General features: G+C 38.5%; 1 protein-coding gene across 1 annotated transcript; it reads left to right on the forward strand.

The window, feature by feature from the left end:
• On the forward strand, positions 1-11,529 carry LOC132858323 (C-type lectin domain family 4 member M-like). The gene is made up of 5 exons (XM_060888619.1): positions 1-136; positions 6,256-6,645; positions 7,061-7,194; positions 11,090-11,196; positions 11,388-11,529. Exons 1-5 carry the CDS (start codon positions 1-3, stop codon positions 11,527-11,529), a joined length of 909 nt encoding a protein of 302 aa, XP_060744602.1.
• The last annotated feature ends 7,180 nt before the right edge of the window (positions 11,530-18,709 follow it).

The following is an 18,709-nucleotide window of genomic DNA, read 5'->3' on the forward strand; positions in this document are numbered from 1 at the left end:
ATGCTTCAACGTTCATCTGAACGAGTCGAGATGGTGACGGTTATCTACAAGATAGCAGAAACTGTTAGAGGTCACGACCCTGAGACAGAGAAGAACAACTGTGACACAGAGAGACACCTAGAAGAACAACACACAGGTACAAATGTTAAAGTTTGTAAATTTTAAATTTTAAAGCAAAAGTGTTTTATAAAGTAGAGAAGCGTTCATTTAGGATTTTATATGTTCCAGTGAGTGGAGATGATGGTGGATATCTGTGAGAATGTAGACATGGTGAGAGGAACACAGAGAGAAATGAGTAACTTCCTCTCTTTACTCAGCTTGTTTTTAGCCTTACTTGCCTTTGTATTTAATATCACGTTTGTGTTACGTTATCTGCATGTGTTTTGACACAAGACATAAATATTTAAATCTGATTTCTGCACTTTATAAACAGATTATACTGTCGATAACACGTAAACCATTGAGACAACTGTGAAACCAATTTATCTTATAGCTGTAAACTGTAATCAAAGGCCTCAGCAGACAGGAGCGTTTCCTTATTTTTGTACCATTATAAAATCATTATATTATTACACATACATGTTTTCGTAAGCTAGTCAGCTTATTCAAAACCAGACCAAAACTCCACCCATCATGCACACATTAGTGGAAAGGGAGGAGTTTCATACTGATGGCTGGATAGAGTTACTAAGATGTTCTCCAGCTCAGTGTTTATGTTAAACTGTAAATGCTAGATATGTCATGATCGCGGGGATAAAAATGGACCCAAATGCAGGATAGCGTAAATAAAAGGGATTTATTAAATAAAACAAAACAGGAACACGGACTCAGGACAAGACCACAACAAAAGACACCAGAACAAAACCAAGGATTCCGCGCTGCCTTAGGCAACGTGGCTTAACTAAATACTAATAATTATTTAGACACAAGAGCGCACCATCACCTGCAGGGGGCTGTCAGGTGCCGGCAACAGCAGGCGGATGTTTGTCGTGCCCTGACACCCAACATCAAGGTCGGGGACAGAGTCTGGCTGTCTACGAAGAATATCCACCTACGCCTACCCTGCAAAAAGTCCCCGGTTCATTGGCCCATTCATTGTCGTGAAGGAGGTCAATCCGGTAACCTATGAGCTCCAACTCCACTCGCACTACCGGATTCACCCAGTTTTCCACGTTTCATCTCTCAAATTATATCACTCACCTGTCTCTCCTTCTCCCCTCACAGGACCTGGCGAAGAAGCCCCCCCTCTCGAAGAGGATTACACCATGTACACCATCCAGCAGCTCCTGGAGTGGCAGGGTTAGAATATCATCTGGGTGGCAGGTTAGAATATATTGTTGATTGGGAGGGATTCAGAGGAACGTTCATGGGTCACCAAGGACGACATCCTGGATTCCGAACTCCTCCGTGACTTCCACACTGCCCACACCGGCACCTGGCACCCCTCATTACTTCACCACATAAAAGATGCTCTCTAACACACACACATTGTCCAGTCTCATAAATTCTAGCTACTACTACATGCTGTGTCTACTAACCTGACTCTCTCTTTTCTATCAGTAGTTTCCCAAGTTCGTTGTCCACCAAAGGGTCTAGATATCGTTGGTTTGCAACCTGTGATCCGGCGTGTGGAGCTTCACCTGGACTTATCCACCCTCACTCACTTCATTCACTTCTGCTTTTCAATAAACTGTTATTTTACTTTATATCTGCCTCCGTCTTCTGTCCCTGACATCGTGTTCCTCCAAGATCTTAGAATGAGGCAAATCTCTGTAATATTGCTAAACTTTACAATAGAAAAAATGAATGAATAATTCTTCATTAACACTAAGCTACTAGCACTAACTACTAGTTAATTACTTACATCTAGGTATATCCTAAGTCTGAAGAGGTCTCACAGTCTAGTGGAGAACTAATATGCCCCTTTTCCACCTAAAAGAACCGGGTACTGGTTCAGAGCTAGTGCTGGTGCTGGTGCTTAGTTGGTTCCACTGGCCAGCCTTCTAAGAACCGTTTTGCCTTTCCATGGGCTAGAGAGCAATCACAGAGCCAAGTCTTATGTCACTGTATACGTCTCATATTTTCCAGCAACGTTAGCGCAGCAGCAGCAAACACAAACACAACATCAATAATGGCGGATGTTGCTTTATTGTTAATGCTCATGGCTTTGCGAACCTACATTGGCATCCAAACGCGGCGAATCCAACTTGTACGTGCAGCTCCATGTAATCTGTATAAACAGAGGTTGTAATCAAGAATATCGTAAATTACCCCAGCCCTGCCCCCAGTCCCTACTTAAGGTACATTATCGAAGGTGCTAACAGTAACCCCGCCCCCAGTCCCTACTTAAGGTACATTATCAAAGGTGCTAACAGTAACCCCGCCCCCAGTCCCTACTTACAGTAAGGTACATTATCAAAGGCACTAACAGTAACCCAGCCCCAGCCCCTATTTAAGGTACATTATCAAAGGCGCTAAAAGTAACCCCACCCCAGTCCCTACTTCAAGTCAAATTCAAGTCAAGAAGCTTTTATTGTCATTTCAACCATATATATATGTTGCAGTACACAGTGAAATGAGACTTTTCTCCAGGACCAGGGTGCTACATAAAACAAAACCGTAAAAAAATAAATAGTACCGAAGTGGCCGTTGCGTGCTACTGCCGCACTGCCATCTTGGATACACCAATGTAAATTAAGGTACATTATCAAAGGCGCTAACAGTAACCCTGCCCCCAGCTCACCCCCAGTCCCTTATTAAGGTACATTATCAAAGGCGCTAACAGTAGATTGAATTCCAGTTTTTATATCATGAGTGATAAGATGAAGAGCTGGGAGGAGAGCAGAAAAGACTGCAAGGCCAAAGGAGCAGACGTGGTGATCATAAACAGTAAAGAGGAACAGGGGCCTGTTTCAGAAAGGAGGTTCAACCAACTCTGAGTTTAAACTTGAAGTTTTTGGTTACAGAACAGCTGAAATGAGTTAGTTTTATCAACTCTAAATTGATTGAGTTAAGCGCATGCACCACAACTGTAAAAAAACATTATCAATGGAGCGCAGATATAACGAGTCACCATGGCAACAGCGTCAGACAAAAAAAAAATCTGCATATTTCTCACCAGCAGAACTGGAAGTGCTTATGCAAGCATATGGAGAATATGAACACGTATTTAAGAAAAAAACCTTTATACAAAATAAAACCCTATATACCTTAAGGTATATAAGGTATATAAAAGGTGTATTTTTAATGTAAACTTCTCCCACTAGTTACACACTTTGTTCAATTCAAGGATAATTCATGCAATTGTATATTGTTTATTTGAAAGCATTAGAAATGCAGTTTCTTGTCTCTCCTTATTGTTCAAGTGGTTGAGGTTCATTTGGGATTTAGAAAGTAATTAATAAGTAGAACAAATTAGTTAGTAGACCAATACTTTCTAGAGATAGTAATTATTACATTAATCTAATTAGACTTGTTGGAGATGTCAGTTGTAGTTAGTAATTAAGAACTATTTTAGAGTAAATTCCCAACTATTATAACATTAGAGGTGAAACCAGAAGAACAGTATTTTATTTTATCAGGAAACAACACAAAAATGGTCAAGCGCTTAAGAGCGAGGCACACTTTCCTGACCGCTCTGCAAACAGTAGCCTTACTAATATGTTCTGCATCCCCGATGTTATACACAAAACTACAATTCGCAAAGAAATATAAGGCAACGCAAAGCATCTATTCGGATGTAAGAGCACGGCCGCGATGGCTGATGTTTCTGATGTAAGGATGGATGAGATTATGGACTGTATTAGTGAGTGAGTGAGTGAGTGAGTGAGAGAGAGAGAGAGAGACCACCACGGCCCATAGCTAATACCACCTGACTAGCTAGTTACTAAAGGGATAACATATGTATACAGTAGCAGTGGCGCAACAGGATCCTGGATTCTTAGCAGTGGGATGGTGAACTGGCTGATCTCCTTTTACCCAAGTAGAGAAACAACACAAAACAGGAAATAGTATTTAAGGTGACTAACAAAAAAAAAATCTTATCATATTCAGTAGCCGTCACAAACGCAGGATAAAAGGGATCCAAATGCAGGATAGCAAAATACACAGGGTTTAATAACGAAAAACATGAACCATAACACAGACTAGACCAGACAAAGACAAACAGTTGATTACGCGCTGCACAAGGCAACACGGCACAGTTAAATAGACAATGATGATGACGACAATAGGAAACAGGTGTGTGGAAACGGGAGGAGCAGACAAAGGTGACGAAGTACATAAACAAAAGGCACATGGCCGAAGTCGTGTGTACTTAGCCGTGAAGTACTTAATTTAAAAATAGTGCGTAATGTATATCACCAGAACATAAAAATGCAATAACAGTACGATGTACTAAACTACTTTTGTTTGTGTGTGTGTATGAGTGAGTTGCCACTACAACCAGGTTATAATAAAATAGAAAATAAGAATTTATTAATTATTTCCTGCAATAGTTAGGCTGCAGTTTCAACAACAAATTCTCAGATATATAACCCCTGAGCTGCGAACATAGCATTTGTAAGGCCTTCGAATCAAGTAAAAAAAAAAGTGTATATATATATTTTTTTCTGACCCTCCCCCCTGCACTCAGTGGCAGATGAGTGCTTCCAAAATGACTCATGAAAATAAATAAACTTGATTGGATAAAGTACACAAAGCCCCACATCATAACAGATGCTCTAAAACGTTAAGCATCCAGGTACATTGACTTAAATTCAGTAAATAACACATAGGGCAATAAAATTGACAAATTTCAATACAATGTTATCCATACCCATTTAGTTTACAGGCTCTAAAATGTACTTTGGGGAAGAACCATCTATAAACTTCATGGTCAGACGTCATTTCCTCTGCAGTCTCTCATTATTCACACTCTCAGTTAGGAAATAAACACTCAGCTTGTCAGTTTATTAGTGAGTAACCACAATCTTCTCAGTCCTGAAGATTGCTGCAGTTGTCTGTGGTACTTTTTATTTTGTGAAATAGAGCAGGTGTTAATGCTGATCTTAAATCAGTGGACCGTGTATCATTCAGTCTCAGAGTAAAGCTGCAAACGTAAAAACAAATAATTCCAGATCTTCTGCAGGAACATGTAACTGAATTCATATTCAAACTGATCTAAATAAATAGCTTTGTGTAATGACGTTATGAGGAAGAAAATACGATGAAGGTGCAATGTATACACCATTATAAATCCACAAGGTTATTTTGATATTTAATAAAACTGCTGGACTCTAATAGGAACATCTACAGGATGTGTAAGAAGCACAGCTCAAAATTCTTCACAGTTTGACCACAAGAAGCCAATGATGTCCACTTTGCTCTATGACAGACTTCCTTTACTGACAGCAGCACATTTCATTCTTCACACAGAGCCACAGACTGTCAGTCACGTCCATACAGAGACGCAGTAGTTTCATGTTTTACTGCTAGTTTTATAGTTTAAAGATGCTTCGACGTTCATCTGAGCGAGTGGAGATGGTGGTGGAAATCTACGAGACTGCAGACAGTGTTAGAGGTCACGACCCTGAGACAGAGAAGAACAACTGTGACACAGAGAGACACCTAGAAGAACAACACACAGGTACAAATGTTAAAGTTTGCAAAAGTGTTTTATAAAGTAGAGAAGCGTTCATTTAGGATTTTATATGTTCCAGTGAGTGGAGATGATGGTGGATATCTGTGAGAATGTAGACATGGTGAGAGGAACACAGAGAGAAATGAGTAACTTCCTCTCTTTACTCAGCTTGTTTTTTAGCTTTGCTTGTCTTTCTGTTTCATATCACCTTTGTGTTACGTTATCTGCATGTGTTTTAACACAAGACAAACATTTAAATCTGATTTCTGCACTTTATAAACAGATTATACTGTCGATAACACGTAAACCATTGAGACAACTGTGAAGCCAATTTATCTTATAGCTGTAAACTGTAATCAAAGGCCTCAGCAGACAGGAACATTTCCTTATTTTTGTACCATTATAAAATCATTATATTATTACACATACATGTTTTCGTAAGCCAGTCAGCTTATTCAAAACCAGCCCAAAGCTCCGCCCATCACTGCATGCATTAGTGGAAAGGGAGGAGTTTCATACTGACGGCTGGATAGAGTTACTAAGATGTTCTCCAGCTCAATGTTTATGTTAAACTGTAAATGTTAGATAAGTTTGAGATACTAAAACCTGGGTCTTTGGTGTTCATGTACCTGTAGGAGGAGACACTGCATGGAGCAGGTGTTGCAGACTGACTGCAGTGTGGTTGGTGCTGCTTCTGTTTGTTTCCTTGCTGACTGCCGTCACAGTTCTGTGGATCAAATTCAGCATTCTGACTAAAGACAGAGACCAGTTACAGTCCAGTTACAATAACCTGACTAAAGACAGAGACCAGTTACAGTCCAGTTACAATAACCTGACTAAAGACAGAGACCAGTTACAGTCCAGTTACAATAACCTGACTAAAGACAGAGACCAGTTACAGTCCAGTTACAATAACCTGACTAAAGACAGAGACCAGTTACAGTCCAGTTATAATAACCTGACTGAATACAGAGACCAGTTACGGGAGGAGAGAGACAGATGCCTGAAAATATTTTGTAGTTCAAGTAAGTAGCTGAATTTTGTTTTAAATTTTCTGCTCAACAGTTAAATGCCCTCAGTGGAAATCCACGTACCATCTTGAATCTGTAGAATAATAATTTAAACTCACATCCTCTCACGTGTTCCTCCAGGATCTTAGAATGAAGCGAATCTCTATAATATTGCTAATACTTTACAATACTGTCCCTGAACTTGTAGGTTACTTTGAAATAAGTAATAACAATAGATAAATACTAATAGATAACTGATATCTGTTATAATGTTATTTACGGCTGATTAAATGTTTTCCTCATATACTATTGTCTATGTGGACAAAACGAAATCATGACTTGATAATAAACATGATAATAAAATAAAGTTTGTGTAAATGTAAATGTAAGTGTAAATGTAAGTGTAAATCTTCTCCTCTGGTATCTGTAGGTAAACAGAAGTGTTTCAGTTTTAGTTCCAGTTTTTATGTTATATCTAATGAGACGAAGAGCTGGGAGGAGAGCAGAAAAGAGTGCAAGGCCACAGGAGCAGACCTGGTGATCATAAACAGCAAAGAGGAACAGGTGAGAGAGAGAGAGAGAGAGAGAGAGAGAGAGAGAGAGAGAGAGAGAGAGAGAGAGATACTTGATTTTTTTTTTTTTTGCTTTTTAACTCAGCTTTATTAAATAACCAATAAGTTACAATAGACAGTTAAAAACCAGCAGCATTTTTAAAAAGTTTTTTTTAGTGCAAAAGGGTGTTAATAACCAGCTCAGCTTCATCAATAAAACAGGTAACATTTTTTATTGTAAATCGGGATTTTTGCTTCTCCGACAATAAAATTAGTCACTTCCAATTTCTGTTTTTCATAAATAAAACATACTTTGGAACATACTCTCAAGTTTATCATCAATAATAAAATCAGTTGAACAGTGACCGTAGCCCGATCACTGCTCTCATGTCTTTGAAATCCAGTACTGCAGCGTCCACTAGTCTCCTCAAAGTTGTGAAATTTTGGGACAGTGTGAGGACTGCAGAAGTGTCTTTAATGTCCAAAACCCTTTTATAAAAATAATACATTTTAAAAACATTTAAAACAGTTGGATCCATTAAAAATAAAGTGAAATCACAACCAAAGCCACTGTTTTGCAGAACAAAACTCATAAAATCTCTCCATATCAGCTAATCAGATTCTATAAGGTATTTTTGTATTGTTTGAAAACGAAATGAAGCGATTCTGCTCCTAATGTCAACTAAGCCCTGAACTCCTTCTTCCTTAGGGAGGAAGAGAACACTGAGGAATCCAGTGTAATTTTTCCAATACAAAGCTGACTAGTGCTGCTTGAATTTTTTTCAACAAGGCCCGCAGGGGGCTCCAGGCAAGCTAGGCGATGCCACAGTGTTGAGGCTACTAGACTGTTGGCCACCAGTACCCTTCCACTTAGTGACATGTTTGGTTTAAGCCATTCCCAGTTTTTTAGTTTACTTTCTTTTTTTCTTAATTATCCTACCAAGGTTTTCTTTTCATCATTTAAATAAATCCCTAGGTATCTGAATTCTTTTATCCAATTTAGTCCACTTGGTAGTTTTGGTAAGCCTAGGGTCCAATTTCCTAATGCAATGGCTTCACATTTTCTCCAGTTGATTTGTGACGAGGAAACTTGGCTAAAATCAGAAACAATTTTTTCTAAAACCTTAATTCCGTTTTGATTCTGTACTAATACCATAACATCATCTGCCTACACAGATAAAACATGTGGAGCACTAAAACCATTAAGAATAAAACCATTTAAAGACATTTGTAATCTGTGTAAAAATTGTTAGTTGAGAAAGTGTACAACATACCTGATAAAGAACAGCCTTGTCTGATTCCCCTATTTACATTAAAGGGAGCGCTTAACCCTCCATTGATCTTGAGTACACTTTCAACATCCTGGTACATCAACTTTATCATTGCTATAAGACTGGGCTTGAGACCAAAAGCCTCCAGAGTTTTCCAGAGGTATTGATGCTCAACCCTGTCAAAAGCTGAATCAGTGAAATCAGACCAATTGCCAATGAGCCGAAAATGTCCAAAATTTCCCGAATCAAAGAAACGTTATCAATCATGGATCTATTGGGCACACAGCATGTTTGGTCAACGTGTATTATAGAGTCCATGTCATCTCTGAAACGGTTGGCCAGCGCTTTGGACATTATCTTGTAGTCTTTGCAGAGCAGTGATACTGGACCCCAGTTCTTAATGTCCTGTAGATCCCCTTTCTCGGGGAGAAGTGTGATTACCGCTCTTCGGCTGCCCAGGGGTAGAGACATTTCTTCACAGCTTTCAGTGAGAACCTCCAGCAGATCTTCTCCCAGTTCCTGCCAAAAGAACTTGACGAGACGAGAGCTCCATGTGCCTTTGTGCCCAATAGATCCACCATAAATGCTTTTTTTGCTTTGAGGTTCTCAAAATGTCCTGTTTCCTATGGACTCAGAAAAGCCTGGAGTTCCACTATATCTATCTCCAGCTCTCTTAATGACTTGGTGATGACCCTTGTGACGTTGGCAGCGTACTACTGACAGAGCTGCTGGTTCAAAACCTTCCCATGGTCCCACCATTGTCTACAGGAGGAGAAATCTCCTCAGTGAGTGGAGAAAAATCTAAAAGACTCAATAAAATTATCATCATTCAGTAAAGAAACATTAAATGCACTTCTGGGTTTATGATTTGCAATAAAAACTCTACATCTGATCAAAAGTGGTCTGAAAAACTAACAGGTGTTATTTCACTAGCTTTAAAAACATTGAAATTATGTTTAAAACAATAAAATCTGCCTAATTTAGCTAACGGAATAAAATTGTCTCTAAAATGCCCCCATGTGCATTGTCTTTCAGTTCTATGTTGTTTTCACCAAACATCTACCAGATCATGAGTTTTTAAAAGACGTGTTCTATTTACAAACTTTTTTAAACTATATATTTCCTGGTGTGTGAAGCTTTTATATTTTTCATTTATTATGGTTGTGGCTGAGTCCACAAAGCTTTGTTTATCAGGGAAGTGCTGGTTTATTCTAACTCCTTTCATATTCTTTGTCTTTTGGAGAAACCTTTTGATTTCTTTTGCTTTATATATATATATATATATATATATATATATATATATATATATATATATATATATATATATATATATATATATATATACCTGTTTGTTCACTATTTTGTTTGTCTTCATCACTTTCTGTTTCCTTGTTAGTACAGTATCTTGTTCACTGCCCGACTCCATCACTGCTTACTGACTTCTTATGATTTGTTTTTCTTGTCCCATTTCAACTAGCCCTTTCTTCCTGGTCTGTGGGCCACTACTACCTGCTTTAGATTTTCTCTTGGATTTGACCACAGTGAAACCTAAATCTTCTGTGATCAGATCTGTGTTGTCTGTAGCTACAGACTCATCAACATGATTATTGATGGTCTTTGGGTTCTGTCCTGTATTCTTCTGGCTCAGTTATTTTCTCTTCTTCTTCTTGACTTTCTGTGTTACTTTTTTGCTGTTTTATTTCTTCCTGACGTTTTTCCTGTACACTGCCCTCTTCATTGTCTTGTTTGTCTTTTTCTTTGTTTGCTTTTAGCATTTCTGTCTTCTGGTTACCTTTAACCTCTTTCTCAGGACAGTTCCTGATTACATGTCCCTCCTGACCACAAAAAACACTTTCTATAAATAACGACTTCCTCTCCATTTACATTTATTTTAAACATGATGTTCAGGTCTTCATCCCTGCTGTTTAAAATCATGTACATGTCTTCTATAAGACATAATGTGCCTCAGCTCGGGGTCTTTACAGCCTGCTGGGATCATTTTTATTGGTGACACGAGATTTCACGAGAACTCGTTTTATGGGGCTACTGAGGAGAAAAACTTTGACCAGAGTGTCTTTTATTACAACCTTTTGAGAGAGCGAGAGAGAGAGAGAGATTTGACCACAACCTCAACATCGTGAAGCTCATGCACAAACATTGCTCTTCTCGCCAATTAGCCTAGCTACCACTGAAGAGCACTCTACAGTTTACGTGACAGTCGGTAACAGTTTAAACCCCCTGCTTATGTGTCAGGTTTAAAAAAGCCATGATGCCAGAACCAAAGAAAACAAGGCTTCCGCTACAGCGTCTCTCTCTCTCTCTCTCTCTCTCTCTCTCTCTCTCTCTCTCTCTCTCTCTCTCTCTCTCTCTCACACACACACACACACACACACACTCTACTCGCTACACACCACTCAATGCTCACTCAAATCACACAACATACAACATAAAGAAAATAGCATAAATACTGAGTTTTCACTCACACCTTCACTACACGCTCACACGCTCTGTCTACGCTCACACACTCGCTTACGCACGCATGCGCATGGAAAGAGAGAGAGAGAGAGAGAGAGAGAGAGAGAGATAGAGAGAGAGAGTAAAGCTTTTTTATTCTGCTGTTTTTTATGTCATTTAAAGGAGTTCATTGTTAAACAGCTGAACAACCTTGAGACTTGGATTGGTCTGAGTGACACAGTAAAAGAGGGAGAGTGGAAATGGGTGGACGATACACCACTGAACACTGAGTAAGAAAATATTTCCCTGTTTTTATTGTGCAATACAAATGAAATCATCTTAATAATGTTCTCCTGTTTGAACAAAGATTATTCCTTATTATACTTGTATTTTTTGCATTTCAGTAAACAGAGACTGAGAGGATTTAGTTAAATGTGTGAACTGAAGGAAATTGAATCTGATCTGATTCTCTTGGTTTCAGGTACTGGGGTGAAGGGGAACCGAATAATGCAGGTGACGAGGACTGTGTTGTGATTTACGGTTCAAATTCATCTAAACGCTGGAATGACCAGAAATGTTCTCGTAAATTACCCTGGATCTGTGAGAAACATGTTTCTCAATGACGTGTATCATTTTAAATGAAAAGTGCTAAATCTATACAATATCAAAGACAATATTTAGATGCTAATTGAGTTTCAGTCTCTGCTCTTGTTTCCTCTGTAATCATTCACAGATACAGAGTGCACAAATATTTTTCTTTATCTCATAGATGTATTGTATATTTCTTATGATTCTGATGATCATGATGATGGAAGCAATATAAATGAGATAATTGTATTTTAAGTCCATCTCAGTGTCTCGGATTCTGTTGATTTAGCAGAACTTTGAGCTCAATCACCTCTGTATTATATCTTATTGTTTCTAAAGCAGGGGTCTCCAACACAACAGAGTCAGAGGAAGCCTAGTGGGAGCGCTCTTCCGAATACTGACCCACCCAATTCCTGGTTTTTACATTTATAAGCATGCTTATTCAATGATTCAATGCAAATCGTTTGCTATTGTATTGTTAGTTTTTTGAACTGTGCCTGTCCTCTGACCATAATTTTAGCTTCATAATTTACTTCTAATAGTTTCTAATCACATTTCTACTGCTAATAAACATATGGATTTTCTGACATCTGCTTCTGGGGGTTTATTACAATATCATGCAGCACAAAGACACAGGACGAGTGTATTGTAGACATTTATTATTAGAGCAGGTGGAGTTTAGTAAATGTGGCCAGAGCGCAATTTCAGCAAGTCTAATTGACCATGACCTTTGACTTCCTTTACTGACAGCAGCACATTTTATTCTTCACTCAGAGACTCAGCCTGTCAGTCACATCAATACAGAGACGCAGTAGTTTCATGTTTTATTGCTAGTTTTATAGTGGTCCACTCACTGGAACATATAAAATCCTAAATGAACGCTTCTATACTTCTATACAAAGTGATTTCTGCACTTTATAAACAGATTATACTGTCGATAACACGTAAACCATTGATACAACTGTGAAACCAATTTATCTTATAGCTGTAAACTGTAATCAAAGGCCTCAGCAGACAGGAACATTTCCTTATTTTTCTACCATTATAAAATCATTATATTATTACACATACATGTTTTCGTAAGCTAGTCAGCTTATTCAAAACCAGACCAAAACTCCGCCCATCATGCATACATTAGTGGAAAGGGAGGAGTTTCGTACTGATGGCTGGATAGAGTTACTAAGATATTCTCCAGCTCAGTGTTTATGTTAAACTGTAAATGCTAGATATGTCATGAGCGCAGGGATAAAAACGGACCCAAATGCAGGATAGCGTAAATAAAAGGGATTTATTAAATAAAACAAAACAGGAACAGGAAGGGTGGGGGGGGGGGGGGGGGGTAACCACAATCTTCTCAGTCCTGAAGATTGCTGCAGTTGTCAGTGTGTACTTTTTATTTTGTGAAATAGAGCAGGTGTTAATGCTGATCTTAGATCAGTGGACCGTGTGTCATTCAGTCTCAGAGTAAAGCTGCAAACGTAAAAACTAACAATTCCAGATCTTCTGCAGGAACATGTAACTGAATTCATATTCAAACTGATCTAAATAAATAGCTTTGTGTAATGACGTTATGAGGAAGAAAATATGATGAAGGTGCAATGTATACACCATTATAAATCCACAAGGTTATTTTAATATTTAATAAAACTGCTGGACTCTAACAGGAACATCTACAGGATGTGTAAGAAGCACAGCTCAAAATTCTTCACAGTTTGACCACAAGAAGCCAATGATGTCCACGTTGCTCTATGACAGACTTCCTTTACTGAGAGCAACACATTTCATTCTTCACACAGAGGTGCAGACTGTCAGTCACGTCTATTCAGAGACGCAGTAGTTTCATGTTTTACTGCTAGTTTTATAGTTTAAAGATGCTTCAACGTTCATCTGAGCGAGTGGAGATGGTGACGGTTATCTACAAGATTGCAGAAACTGTTAGAGGTCACGACCATGAGACAGAGAAGGACAACTGTGACACAGAGAGACACCTAGAAGAACAACACACAGGTACAAATGTTAAAGTTTGCAAAAGTGTTTTATAAAGTAGAGAAGCGTTCATTTAGGATTTTATATGTTCCAGTGAGTGGAGATGATGGTGGATATCTGTGAGAATGTAGACAAGGTGAGAGGAAGACAGAGAGAATTGAGTAACTTCCTCTCTTTACTCAGCTTGTTTTTTAGCCTTGCTTGTCTTTCTGTTTCATATCACCTTTGTGTTACGTTATCTGCATGTGTTTTAACACAAGACATAAACATTTAAATCTGATTTCTGCACTTTATAAACAGATTATACTGTCGATAACACGTAAACCATTGAGACAACTGTGAAGCCAATTTATCTTATAGCTGTAAACTGTAATCAAAGGCCTCAGCAGACAGGAACATTTCCTTATTTTTGTACCATTATAAAATCATTATATTATTACACATACATGTTTTCGTAAGCCAGTCAGCTTATTCAAAACCAGCCCAAAGCTCCGCCCATCATGTATACATTAATGGAAAGGGAGATTAGTGGTTAGCACGTTCACCTCACACCTCCAGGGTTGGGGGTTCGATTCCCGCCTCCGCCTTGTGTGTGTGGAGTTTGCATGTTCTCCCCGTGCCTCGGGGGTTTCCTCCGGGTACTCCGGTTTCCTCCCCCGGTCCAAAGACATGCATAGTAGGTTGATTGACATCTCTGGAAAATTGTCCATAGTGTGTGAGTGAATGAGAGTGTGTGTGTGCCCTGCGATGGGTTGGCACTCCGTCCAGGGTGTATCGTGCCTTGATGCCCGATGACGCCTGAGATAGGCACAGGCTCCCCGTGACCCGAGAATAGTTCGGATAAGCGGTAGGAAATGAATGAATGAATGAATGGACCGGCAGGTATTTGTTAGCATAACGTGTAGAAACCCAGACTGATCTGCAGAGCGAAATTGAATGAGTTCGCGAGATCAGGATAATCTCACCAGGCTAGCCTCAAGTACCTCGTTTGTCAGCATTTTCGACCTCAAGACAATCATTGAGTTGGAAGCCTGTACTATATAATGTGAATTACAAGATTAAATGCGATCTTTATAAAATACCTTTGAATGAACTCCAGTGTCGAAGAGCCAGTGGCAGGATGCTCAAGGTTGAATACGTAATAGCTGCTGAAGAAAGCAGCTACTCCGTGTAAAAAGAAAGGGTGTGGGCCCATCACGACATGTCCCTCGATGGATATAAGCCATCCAGAAGGCTTCATCATGTCACCTGAAATGAACAGATACAACAGAATGTGTTATGAGCACTTTGTGATCTGCTTAAGATACAAAGGGCTATACAAATGTAATTCTTATTATAATTATAATTATTATTATTTATTGTGGTCATGTAGATTTCTAGAATGAAAACAAAATAATGAGTTAGAAATGTCGATACAAGATCAAAGTAACATTACCTTGAATGATCAAGCAGGGGGTGGAGGGGAGTTCTGCAGTATTGACGTCCACAGCAGTGGCACATGGCTGTAACATAGTTAACACACAATAGCATGGATTTAGGATAAAGGATAAATATTGTTCATTGGTCATAGGTAGTAAATCATGCAAGGTAAATGTTGATAATGTAATCACTCATTTTGCATTTTAAATATTTGAATAAAAAATATTACATCAACTTCAAGCATCAAACTCTTTCGGCTCTTTGAAATACAACATTAGGAGCAGCAGGATGCAGGCAGCCTTGTCAGAGTCTGGATCATAGCAGGCCAGAACATCACGGATCTTGGGGCTGTCCAGTGTTGCACAGTAATCCAGGATGGTCTGTCCTCGTCGACTAATTGCATCCTGTAGCTTCTGAAGGACATCAACGTCCGTCAGGAGGCCAAAGTGTAAGAATAGGCATTTTTGAGAGAAGAGAAATGGCCATTCCTGTTTGATCTCAGACATCGCTGCAGCATTGTTAAGATATTTTCGCAGGATGACGTATGTCTTTTCCCTCATTGGTTCTGCTCTCTCTGCCCCACTCATTCCTTCCTCTGTGTATACAGACCTACAAATGTATTGTTAGTACCCAAGTAACAATTTGGTCTTGTAGCCGCCCAACACACACAGTGTTCAGATCTTGACCAATTACTAAAGTCTAAACAAAATGATCCAAAAAGACAGTAGATCGCATGCCTGAGTAGATGTTCAGCAGATCCCTCTTTATATTCTCCAACGTTGCCTCTGTCTCCCCCTCTGGCAAATCTGCTGGGCCCCACCTGACACACCTGTGGGCATCACAGGGTAACAACACTATTGGGGAGCAAGTCGTCTCATGACTGAAGGGTCAGCAGTTTGATTCCCTGTTATGACTGTCTAAATATACCCATCCCACAGACGTTATGTTACAGTGTAATAGTGTTGTAAACATAGGTGTATTTTATCAAACTAATTAAAGGGATATTCCACCATTTGGAGAATTAAGCTCATTTTCCTCCTCTCCTCGATTAAAACAATTGATTTTTACCTTTCTCCCGTTCATCCAGCAGTTCCCTGAGTCTGGCGATACCACGTATAGCTCCAGCCTATTTTACAGCAGAAAAAAGATGTTTACAGCCTGGTGCAAAAAATGATTTTGGTCTATATAGCTAATTTTGCCCTTCAAGGGGGGTGAATTTTTTTCTTTATAACTCATCCGTTTAAATTATATTAAGCCTTAAAGTTCTGCATAATTAAGGGCGTGGCCACGTGAGTGACAGGTGGATTGCCGCTGTTGACAATGCACACTTTGAGCTCTGCACACTTTGAGCTTCAAAACCGCTCTTGAGGAGTCTATGTTTTTATACAGTCTATGGTTCAAAACAGTTCGGTTATGTCATGTGACTTCCCAGGGCATATTTCAATACAATATTTCACTGTAATAATACTGTTTAATACTGTGAAATCCTTAATTTTTTTCACTGTGTTGATGTGATATTACAGACCTTGTTGTGATATAACAGCAGGTTTTAGATTGCAAGATTTTACTGTAAAATAAGAGTTAAATGCTGTAAAATCCAAGGATACTGTAGTTTTTACAGGTCTTCATTGGGATATTACAGGGAAACTTAATTACAACAAGTTACTGTAAAATAATACTGTTAATTATTGTGAAATGCTGGTAATTTCTAACAGTGAAGATTATTCCTTATTATACTTGTATTTTTTGCATTTCAGTAAACAAGGCTGAGAGGATTCAGTTCAATGTGTGAACTGAAGGAAATTGAATCAGATCTGATTCTCTTAGTTTCAGGTCCTGGTGCACGAGGGGAACCGAATAATCGAGGTGACGAGGACTGTGCTGTGATTTACACTTATGCTTCACATTTGACTGCAACCTGGAATGACCAGAAATGTTCTGCTAAGTTTCCCTGGATCTGTGAGAAACATGTTTCTCAATGACGTGTATCATTTTAAATGAAAAGTGCTAAATCTATACAATATCAAAGACAATATTTAGATGATAATTGAGTTTCAGTCTCTGCTCTTGTTTCCTCTGAAATCATTCACAGATACAGAGTGCACAAATACTTTTCTTTATCTCATAGATGTATTGTATATTTCTTATGATTCTGATGATCATGATGATGGAAGCAATATAAATGAGATAATTGTATTTTAATTCCATCTCAGTGTCTCAGATTCTGTTGATTTAGCAGAACTTTGAGCTCAATCACCTCTGTATTATATCTTATTGTTTCTAAATCAGGGGTCTCTAATAGCTTTGTGTAATGACGTTATAAGAAAGAAAAATATGATGAAGGTGCAGTGTATACACCATTATAAATCCACAAGGTTATTTTGATGTTTAATAAAACTGCTGGACTCTAACAGAAACATCTACAGGATGTGTAAGAATCACAGCTCAACTGTCTTTACAGTTTGACCACAAGAAGCCACTGATGCTCTCTGGTCTTTGACTTCCTTTACTGACAGCAGCATATTTTATTCTTCACACAGAGGCGCAGACTGTCAGTCAGTTACAATAACCTGACTAAAGAGAGAGACCAGTTACAGTCCAGTTACAATAACCTGACTAAAGACAGAGACCAGTTACAGTCCAGTTACAATAACCTGACTAAAGAGAGAGACCAGTTACGGGAGGAGAGAAACAGATACTGGAATAATAATTTAAACTCACATCCTCACGTGTTCCTCCAAAATCTTAGAATGAGGTGAATCTCTGTAATATTGTTAACACTTTACAATAGAATAAATGAATGAATAATTCTTGTTACGACTGTCTAGGGGTCAGTCGCAACAGAATGGGCAAATGAAGGTCTTCATTCAAAGATATTACAATTCACAATCTTATATTACTAGTTAACAAGGGTTTTACAATCTTCCTCAAAACACCTCTCTCTTACTAAACCAAAAATGAAAGAAAATAAAATACAAAATTTTTCTTACCCAACTCCCTCTCAAAAAAAACACAATATAATAAAAGGTATTCAAAATAACTGCCGTCGATCCCCCTACATACCTTGTCACCATAAGTTGGTATGTTTTGAATAAAAGTGTTTTATGAAATTGGCTGGCTAACAAGTCAAAAACAGAGTCCGTAATCATACTCAGTATCAGGCATGGGTCAAGAACAAACAAATCTATCAGTTGAAATCAGTGTTGTAATGTAACGAAGTAAAAATACTTCGTTACCGTACTTAAGTAAAAATTTCACGTATCTGTGAAATTTTTGTCAACTTTCACTTTTACTCCACTACATTTCCTAGATAAAATTTATACTTTTACTCCGTTATATTTCCAATAAGCAGCTTCGTTACTCGTTACTACAAAATAAAATCATAAGAAATGTGTGCGACTGCAATAAGGGAGGTTTGGCGAATCACTGCTCCTAGTTTGCATTACGCACGTCCGCACGAATCACTGCACGTCCGCACGCTCTATGGAGAAGCACAGACACGCGCAGCGTGCACGCGCAGTCAGAGCTGGAGGCATTTATCTATAACGGTGGCAACCAAAAGCAACCAAAAGCAGTGAAATGTCACTATTCTTATTACCAGAGTTGATAGCACAAACTAAATATTAATGCAATATCAATACTAAATAAAAATAACATTTATTGATTTGGTCTTTGTTTTGTGAATATTTGTTTATTAGTGACTGCATTCATTAGACACACTGTTTGTAGAGAATGCACACATACATGAACTGATCTGATTCAAGACCGACATCATTACATCATGCATAAAATTTTAGTGTCCACTTTTGC

This window comes from Tachysurus vachellii, chromosome 2 (genome assembly GCF_030014155.1).
Source record: "Tachysurus vachellii isolate PV-2020 chromosome 2, HZAU_Pvac_v1, whole genome shotgun sequence".
NCBI lineage: Eukaryota > Metazoa > Chordata > Actinopteri > Siluriformes > Bagridae > Tachysurus > Tachysurus vachellii.

Coding starts and splice junctions, on each gene's coding strand:
- LOC132858323 (XM_060888619.1), top strand. CDS start 1: ATGCTTCAACGTTCATCTGAACGAGTCGAGATGGTGACGGTTATCTAC. Junction 7,195..11,089: donor TAAACAGCAAAGAGGAACAG/GTGAGAGAGAGA, acceptor TGTCATTTAAAG/GAGTTCATTGTTAAACAGCT. Junction 11,197..11,387: donor GATACACCACTGAACACTGA/GTAAGAAAATAT, acceptor TCTTGGTTTCAG/GTACTGGGGTGAAGGGGAAC.